This window comes from Cupressus sempervirens, chromosome 2 (assembly GCF_028749045.1).
Source record: "Cupressus sempervirens isolate cs-2001-9-10 chromosome 2, ASM2874904v1, whole genome shotgun sequence".
In the NCBI taxonomy this organism is placed as follows: Eukaryota; Viridiplantae; Streptophyta; class Pinopsida; order Cupressales; family Cupressaceae; genus Cupressus; species Cupressus sempervirens.
In genome coordinates, this window is record NC_143119.1 from 289,451,735 (window position 1) to 289,460,908 (window position 9,174).

The 9,174-nt window shown below is 34.7% G+C and overlaps 1 protein-coding gene across 2 annotated transcripts in view; it reads left to right on the forward strand.

The window, feature by feature from the left end:
• Positions 1-5,395, forward strand: part of LOC149572199 (chaperone protein dnaJ-like protein) — a 45,372-nt gene extending 39,977 nt beyond the window's left edge. The window contains exons 2-3 of one of the 2 annotated variants that reach the window (XM_089813463.1): positions 1,993-2,126; positions 4,899-5,395. In XM_089813463.1, the coding sequence (XP_089669589.1) occupies positions 1,993-2,126; positions 4,899-5,213 (449 nt within the window). In that variant the 3' untranslated portion in view covers positions 5,214-5,395. Of the gene's footprint in view, positions 1-1,988; positions 2,127-4,898 lie in introns of both variants that reach the window. The other variant, XM_089813462.1, reaches the window with a different exon arrangement.
• The last annotated feature ends 3,779 nt before the right edge of the window (positions 5,396-9,174 follow it).

Genomic DNA, 9,174 nt, shown 5'->3' on the forward strand with positions numbered 1-9,174 from the left:
GCATAAACTATATCAATCACAACGGCAATACTAGTCTCTGCATCAACATTGAATATAATATTTATCTCTGCTCTGTCAAATATCTTCAGCAATATTTCAATATATAAAACTGCAGTCATCCACAATTGAAGATAGTTTTAGAACAGTCTCTGTACTGCGTAATATACAAAAGTCTGAAGTTATATCAGAATTGTTAAAACTTTATTATAGATCTCTATTCCTTGACATGAAGTCCTTTTAGAGCTATCATGGGTAATTCTTTGCCATCGTAGATGTGACCGATTGTTGAGAGTTGGTTCCTAAGCTCTGTTATTCTCATAAAATATGAAGAGATGGACTCTCCTTTGTTCATCTTTATGATGGAGAGTTGGTCTTTGAGAGTGAGAAGCTACTGGCGTTATTTATCTCAAACATTTCTTCAAGTGCTTTGAACATGTCATATGCTGAGTCTAGTTTTGTAATAATGGGTAGTAGATGATCCTTAACTCCATCCACTAGTAACTTCATGGCTTTAGTGTTATCTATTTCCTATTGACTCAGATCATCCTTCTTTTTTGGCTGAGAAGATTTTTTCATAAATTGTTTTAGATTGTTCTCCTTTAAGATTAACATCATTCACAATTTCCATGCTGCAAAATTTGAGTCACGTTCAACTCTGTCCTCAAGTCTCATTCCATTCACCATTTTAAATATAGGATCTAAGTTTATTGATTTGATAAATCTGATTTGGATCGTCTCTCAAACTTGGCTCTGATACCATGTTAATTATCAGACTTTATCTATGAGTGAAGAAATCTTATTTCTTTTGATCTTATTATATAATCAGAAGGATATAAGATCAAAAGAAATAAGATTTCTTCACTCATAGATAAAGTCTGATAATTAACATGGTATTAGAGCCAAGTTTGAAATTATATATATAATCATAAGGATATAAGATCAAAAGAAATAAGATTTCTTCACTCATAGATAAAGTTTGATAATTAACATGGTATCAGAGCCAAGTTTGAGAGACGATCCAGATCAGATTTATCAAATCAATACACTTAGATCCTATATTTAAATTGGTGAATGGAATGGGACTTGAGGACAGACTCGAAGGTGACTCAAATTTTGCAGCATGGAAATTGTGAATGATGTTAATCTTAAAGGAGAACAATCTAAAACAAATTTATGAAAAAATCTTCTCAGCCAAAAGAGAAGGATGATCTGAGTAAATAGGAAATAGATAAGACTAAAGCCATGAAGTTAATCTTATGCTTTTGATCTTATATCCTAAAGCTATATATATATATATATATAGAATTTATATTGAATAGAGGAAATATTGCTATGCCAATTCATTGATGTTATTAGATTTGGAAGCAGACTGTTTTATAGCTGCCAAACTCTGTAAATCGATACTGGAGACCAAACTCTATAATTAATACTGAAGACCGAACTCTGCGATTTAATACCAAAGACTTTATTTTGGTTTACGTCTTCATTTTTATATCTGCCTGCAGGTCAAAGCAAGGACACAGATATGTGTGTTTTAGTGGGGAGTCATCCCTGATGGGAGTGACTCCACCATGGAGTCACTTCCCAATCAGGTACGTGGCTCCTGGTCACAACCTTTAAAACAGAACAAACAAATTTGATTTGCCTAAGACAGTCAACATAATCAGTCAGTCAAAACAGACTTTGGTCAGTCGGTATTGATAAATTGTTATTATTATTGTATAATGATTTTAGAAATATCAAGTTTAGCAATTATATGAATGTGTGTGTGTGTTATATTTTAATTTATTATGCAATGATAATAACAACATAATATATTGAAAAATCATAGTGATATATTACACAATTATATCCATATTCTCAATAATATTTTATCCGACTGAACTAATATATTAACATGAACAAACTTGCATTTTTTTTTTTGATTTCTAAACATGAATGTTTTAAGTGCTTGCTAATGGGTGAGTTGTTTGAAACATTTTAACTAGACAGTAAATGGCCCTGGCATTCTCTGTGATCCCTGTGGAGGGGCAGGATGGGTGGTCTGTGACTTCTGTGAAGGTCAGAAGACTAATGTGAAAGCACGCAACAACCGTGTGTATCGACGCTGCCCCTCCTGCCGAGCGGTGAGTGTATTTCTTATCACTATGTCTCTCTATGTATGTAGGACTGCTTATATGTGTAGTTTTCTGAAACTGTATTTAAAACTTTTTATATGTTGGAATTTCTTTACTTTTTGTTTCAGCAGTACTGAAGTTTGCTTTCTAGATAGTTCCGTTTCTTTTCTGCATATCTGCACCCTATTTCCTCTTTTGCACATAGCAGGTGGGCAATTTCATAAGGAAAGACAAATAATGCCTTCATAAATGAAATTGGAATGGGATGTATGAAGACGGTGCTGTCTTAAGTGCCTTTCTGTCTAAAAGCAATATTACTTCGAAAACAATTACTAACTGTTTTCTTATCAATGAATTTGTGCCTTTCCGTCTAAAAGTGATATTGCATCTTATCCCAAGTAAAAAGGAATTGTTTACCTAAAAATGGAGTAAATTCATAGGCCTTGTGAAGCTTTGAAGTTAACAGAAATGTTGGAATTTGAGGGGTTTAGAAAGGATGATCAGCAAGATCTTGCTACATTATCCACGACTTATCAATTGGAGCCTTGCTCATATGAATGTTTCCGTAGGAAGACCAATCTCTTCAAGAGTAAGGAAAAATAAAATGTTCGCAGTTAAAGTCTTTTTCTTCCTTTGACTATATAGAAAATAGAAGAAAATCTTTCAAAAAGACTGTAGAAAATAAAGTTTGGGGGTAGTTTCCAAGAAAAGAGCATATCACACTTATCTCAGGTTAATATCATCCACATTCAGTGTATTATTCTTTTGGTTGGTAAAAACAATAATACAGTACATTCAGGCCAAATCACAAATATTAATAAAATTTACAGCGGATCATAATCTTATTAGTTTACTTAAACCTTATGGTTTGTTTTCCTCCTTTTATCCTTTTGATTTGTCTTCTGCAGTACCCAATTATAATTGCACAGGATCCTTCTTAACTACTTGATTTTCTTGACATCTTCTAAAGGGCTAAGTCTGATGTTTCATGTTTATAATCTCAGTTCTCACAGATGCCTTACACGGCACCATTCTGTCTTGAGCTGAATCTTATGCTTGATCAGAATTGACACCTTCAACTCCAAGAACATCTGTTTGCTGAAAAATTATATCTGTATACTCTGTTTAGCACTAAGAAGTTGAGCCAAAAAAATTCTTACTCTACCCTTCTCTTTCAGCCTCACCATCAGACATACATTTTTTTATCATTCACTTTGCTTGATTAGTACCAACAAGGTTTTCTCCTTTTCTTTCCGTAGATTTGCCACATATGGCTCACAATTGTCAAAAGGTATATTTCTGCATTCATGATTGTAAGGCATCACAGTCTCCAAAAAGTGTGGCTATGTGCACCTGTACTTGAATCTTAAGCTCGGAGTTTAACCGCTCCTGGTTTACCCTCTTTTGTGCTTTCTTTGCTTTAGCTCTTAGTGTTTAGATAACTGAAGGTCTTTTGACCCTATTAATTCATTTGTGGACATATTTATATAGTTTCTTTCCCTGGTTCTCCCTAACTTTATGTTCTAACTGTTTCCTATCCATCTTCTTCACATTTCTTTTGATTTGGTGTGTCTATGGTAATGCATCATTTTCTATCAGTGCATACAATCTTGGTGCAATGATCAGAGAGCATTTTGATGACAGGTTTAATAAAAAAACTAACATGATTCATCATGTTAGTGTTGGCTAGATGCATTAGAACAGCATATTACCCAACCTCAGCCTCTTTATCTCGGGGAATGTGTGTCAGTGGAGAAACTTTTCCAGGTTCTTTAATCAATTAGTTGGAAGGGGACTATCCTTGTTATCCATTAGTAGGTAATCCTTCATTGATGCTAATCATCTCATGTAAATAGAAAACTCACCTTCTGTATTTCATGGTGAAGAATTACCTCCCATATTTTTTTCAAAACTTTTGTATTCACTTCTCTATCATGGAAATGTAGATTCACCACACAAATCTACAAGTGAAGAATATGCAGAGAAATATTTAAGAGCTGAATCACACTCAACAAGTTTTGTACTTTACCATCCAACTGGGTACATTTTACATTTCTTGCTTTTAGACTGTTGGGTACAGTTTCCATGTCTTCAGCTTTGTACTATGATATCAGCTTTTTGAGCCCATCATTTCAAATAATTGAATGATAACAAATTCTATGTATTAAACTGAGACATCATAATAATGAGTTATGTAACTGCTTCTGGACTGTGGCCCTGTAGAAAAAAATCAAATTTCTCAAGAAAAAAGGAAAAATTGCTAACATATGTAAATTGAATGTGAGGGTTCTCTTAGACTAAATTGCAACGACAAACTTATAGAATATGACACATGCCTGAATACATTCCTAATCATTTTTGGTGCTTAATTGTTGCATCTTATCTGTAAATCTCAACATCACACATACATTTCTGATTGCAACTAAAAGAGTATCCTGGACTACATTAAAAAATATGCAACATATAAGGAACAAACTTCATCTATAGTAGAAGTATGACAAAGCTATGAAGGATTGAGATGGTAAGTAACAAAGCAGTGTTGTCAGTAAAAAGTATTATAGCCGACGGGTAGAGTTGTATCCGAAAGGGCGCGTGACGGTTGAGTCACCCCTTCGGGATATGTACATCATTCAAATGGACTATTGGATCATCATTGTCATGGTAATCGTTGTTTGCATACTGCTTATATGAATAAAGTATCTTGTTCTGTGTTACATTCTAATACCTTAATGCGATAAGTATCCATTTACCCTGTACGGTAAACATTTGGCGCCGTTATAGCTAGTGGCAGCGGTGAAGGAGCAGGTGGCAGCGGAGAAGGAGATGGAGCTTGGAGAGATTGCTGAGATGATGCAAACAACCTTGGAGATTCAGATGGAGGCTGAAGCAGATTTAAAAATACGGACCGAGCAAGTGCGTGAGCTACGAGCAGAGCTGGACGAGCTTAGAGCACGGACAACTACTACACTAGGCACGCATCCCTCTTCTTATTGTCTAAATCTTGATGTAATTAGTTGTTTGGGTTATAGTTTGAATTTTGTAAAAGTGGTCTTTATTTTGTTTTCCGGAGACGACTTTAATTTTTGGAGGGGATGATGTTGTTGGTAAAAAGTATTATTGCCGACGGGTAGAGTTGTATCCGAAAGGGTATGTGACGGTTGAGTCACTTCTTCAGGAAAGTATATGTACATCGTCCGAATGGACTATTGGATCATCATTATCATGGTAATAATTGTTTGCATACTGCTTATATGAATAAAGTATCCTGTTTTACGTTACATTCTAATACTTTAATGGGATAAGTATCCGTTTACCCTGTACGGTAAACAAGCAATGCTTCAAAACATGCAAAGAGGACAAGTGGCATGGTGCTTTAAGTTTAACAATATATCAAAATAGTGAGTGATGCATCCCAAAGTACATGCAAGTCATATTTCACTGGATCACCTAACAGAACCACTAGCATATTAAGGCAGGTGTGTTGTCATTTGTGGCTGTTGAATTTGTGAACTAGAAGTATAATAGTGCAACAAATGAATAATAAAAACTTAAATAACAGATAGCACAAGAATTTATCCTGGGAAAAACCCTTCTACTCAAGGGAAATGACCCAGCCCACAGAAAAATAATTCCTTTAATCAAAGTCTTTTGAACCAATTACAAGATAACTGCATATTGATGAATTCTTCAGAATTGATCATCCAAAATCATGATAAGATTTTATCAGAAATTCACAACATCTGATAATGATAAAAGACTTATCAAGAGTAACATAAAATTACTAAACAATCATATACAGATCGTTCCATTCACAGAGCAAACAAGCTGCTTTGAATGAGAACACTACAATTCAAAACAGAACTGTTTCTGTGATCACACAACTGATTGTAACAAAGAATTATCAATACTCGGAAAAATGAGATTATATCTGTCCTTTTGATATAAAAAATCAGTATAGAAAATACAATGAGGTTTCTCCAAAAACAGCAACCAAATTCCCAATAGATATTTCAACATGAATAAGAAGGTGAGCCAACATATTTCTCCTGCTCGAATGAAGATCACGATGGGAAGCTGAGACAACAAAAGTTATGGAAGAATCTAACAGATGGAGATAATGAATGGACTGTCAACTTCCAATCATTAAACTGCCAACAAAACACGTGATGCCAAGATGGAAACAGAACTGCTGGAATAAATAAAGACATGCATGTGCCATGTCATTTGATGCCATGGATACAAAATGATGACCTGTAATCTCTATCAAAGATCAATCAGGACAAGAGAAGAATAGAAACCCAATGAACACAAAGAGTCAAACACATAAGCAAATCTCAGCTGACAGGAAATGAACAACTCCAGCACACATAATGAAGAATTCTATTGCAACTACTCAAAATTCAACAGTGACGACATTGATTGTGTGTAATTTTGCACTTCTTTCCATAATTCAAATGCTTTTAACAATCAATATATACATGATCTGGTTTCCCTGTATCCATTCACATTGTTGGCCCTTATTATCAGATTCGAACTCTATCATGATCTATAAGTTTTTGAAACTATTCCTGGTTGAGAGTTGTGAATTGGCAGATGATGGGGGCAGTGTTTTCATGCTGTATAGATCATTCCTTCCACTTGGATGTCTATTTTACGTTTGGTGGCCATGGTCTGTAAAGCTTCATTGCTTGACAATTTTGTGCTATTTAATTATTTGATTATTTTGGTTTGTATCTTTCACCATTGATATTTCAATATAAAATGAATTGTATTTTCCTTTCCTTGCAATGCATCAATTAGTTAAAGAAACCCTCTATATTTAAATTTGGAATGGCATAATTTCTTTGTGAGTGTAGCATGAACTGGTTGTTGCCATGAGAATTTCCATTTATCTACCGTGCTTTACCTAAAATCAAATCGATCTACTTTGTGAAAACTATAATTTCTGTGAGAAAGGAAAAAATTTACCTATCTGAAGAATAATAGAATATCAATAAACATAATAAGTCTTGATAAGTAGTAGATATTTTCCACATCAAGTCAAATTGTGATATTGCTATTAGGATTCAACTGTGTAGTTTTTTGAGTTAACTCATGGAACCATGTTTTGTGAGTACTGGTTCACACAAACCCATCTTTCATGGGAATGAATGGAACAACTTAGCGATCATTGCATCTAGGTGATGCTCATAGAGATGATACATGCAAGAAAATGGGGTTGCAAGAAAAGTGGGTTTAACAATGGAGGAAAGTTTGTAGCTAAGCACACTCAAGCTGGAGTAGTTTTGGGATAGGTGACCTCCTAGGAAGTCCCAATGCTTCACCTCTATGAATATCACCTAGATGTAATGAATGCTAAGTGTTCCATTCATTTTCATGGAAGCTGGGTTCATACGAGCCGCTACTCATGAAATAGGGGTTAGTGAGTTTGACTTAAAAGTATACATGGTTGAATCTTGATAGTAATATCACAATGATAAATCTTGTCAATCACAGAGTCCACCTATTGTCTAGTTCTATAATAGTAATTCCCATTTGTGCAGAACACTTCAGATTTTGGGATGCTAGTTTCTAAAGTTTCATTTTCTTTACACTTGTATGCTATTTACTATTTGTGCTAGTTAGATCAATAAAATATGAATTGAACTTTTCTTTTACCTTCGGTGTTTCAATTATTTTAGAGTATCCTTGGTTTCTTTTAGAATTTCTAAGGTGAATTATACAGTTGCTGCAAAAGCTTAGATTAAAAAACAATATGTTTACCATCACCAAAGCACCTTAAGAATCAATTTTATTAAAATAGAGAACTATTACAAGCTAAGATATTGATGCGTCCAAGAAATTATCGGATGTTGGTTCTAGTGCGTTAGGATGCTCGGATGCTGCAATTATTTACACAGGAAGCTCATCCAACACCTGTGGATGCACGCAGGATGTGTCTGAGAGCATTGAGAGAGAACCCAAACAACATTTGGGTGTATCTGGAGAGCATTTGAACTATTATAATGCCAAGATGTCAAATTTGAGGAACTCATCATTGATCAAATGGACGAATGGAACACAATTTGTAACAAGCCCAAGCTCCATACTCTGCCACTGGTTTCATTCTTCATTTATCACATAATGCATAATCTCATGAAGGAAATGGTTACTGGCAAACTCATGAAATATCTAGCAGAGTGCTATATGGGACGATGCCTTATAAACTGAAGTGACCAAAAGAGACCAAGCAATGTGGATTGTTCCAAGTCATGGCTCGATGGAGTAGTTTTAAAAATTAGATCCTCAAATGCCTATAAAAGTTCTGATTTGAGATATGATGTGGATGATAGAATTAAGATGCTCAAAGATATGGTCAAATTGGTAAGAGAAATATCCAAATACAAAGTCATCAACTTGTTGGAGAGGCGAGTTTCAAAATTAGCACGGACTTGGCAGAATAATCATTTGATAAAAGGCTTACAAGCACACATATAAACTGAATATGATAGGTGGTTTATTACCTCTTGAGACAGCTAGCGCACTATGAGATGCTTAAATGAACTTGTGAGTATTGAGGATCTCATCTTGGCAAGCACAAGCAAAGCATATGAATCGCTTCCGAAATACTTTGGGAAAACCGTGTAGTGACAGATATGGAACATGGTTCACTTGAAAGAATGCTTGGAAACACATAAGCAATGGTAGCGGATTCAATTAGTTATTAGTATTACTGTTATTTCTATTTGAACTACCAATGGTGAAGTATCATGCTACGAAATGGTTTATTTTTGTATATTTCTTGCATTTCTTTGCATATAAATTATAGTACACACACACACACACACACACATGGACACACCCAAACGCATCCAAAATCCTACCAAAAAAATTTTGCACATCCATGCATTAGCATCCCACACCTGCATCAACATTAGAACCAGCATCAATGACTTAGATTACAAGTAATAAAAGCTAACTATGCTAAAGACCACTAGTTTCCACAATGTGTGGATGTGGGTACACATCCCTAGATGTTTGAAAAATATTAGGGTACATAATGTCCTCTTTCTAATTA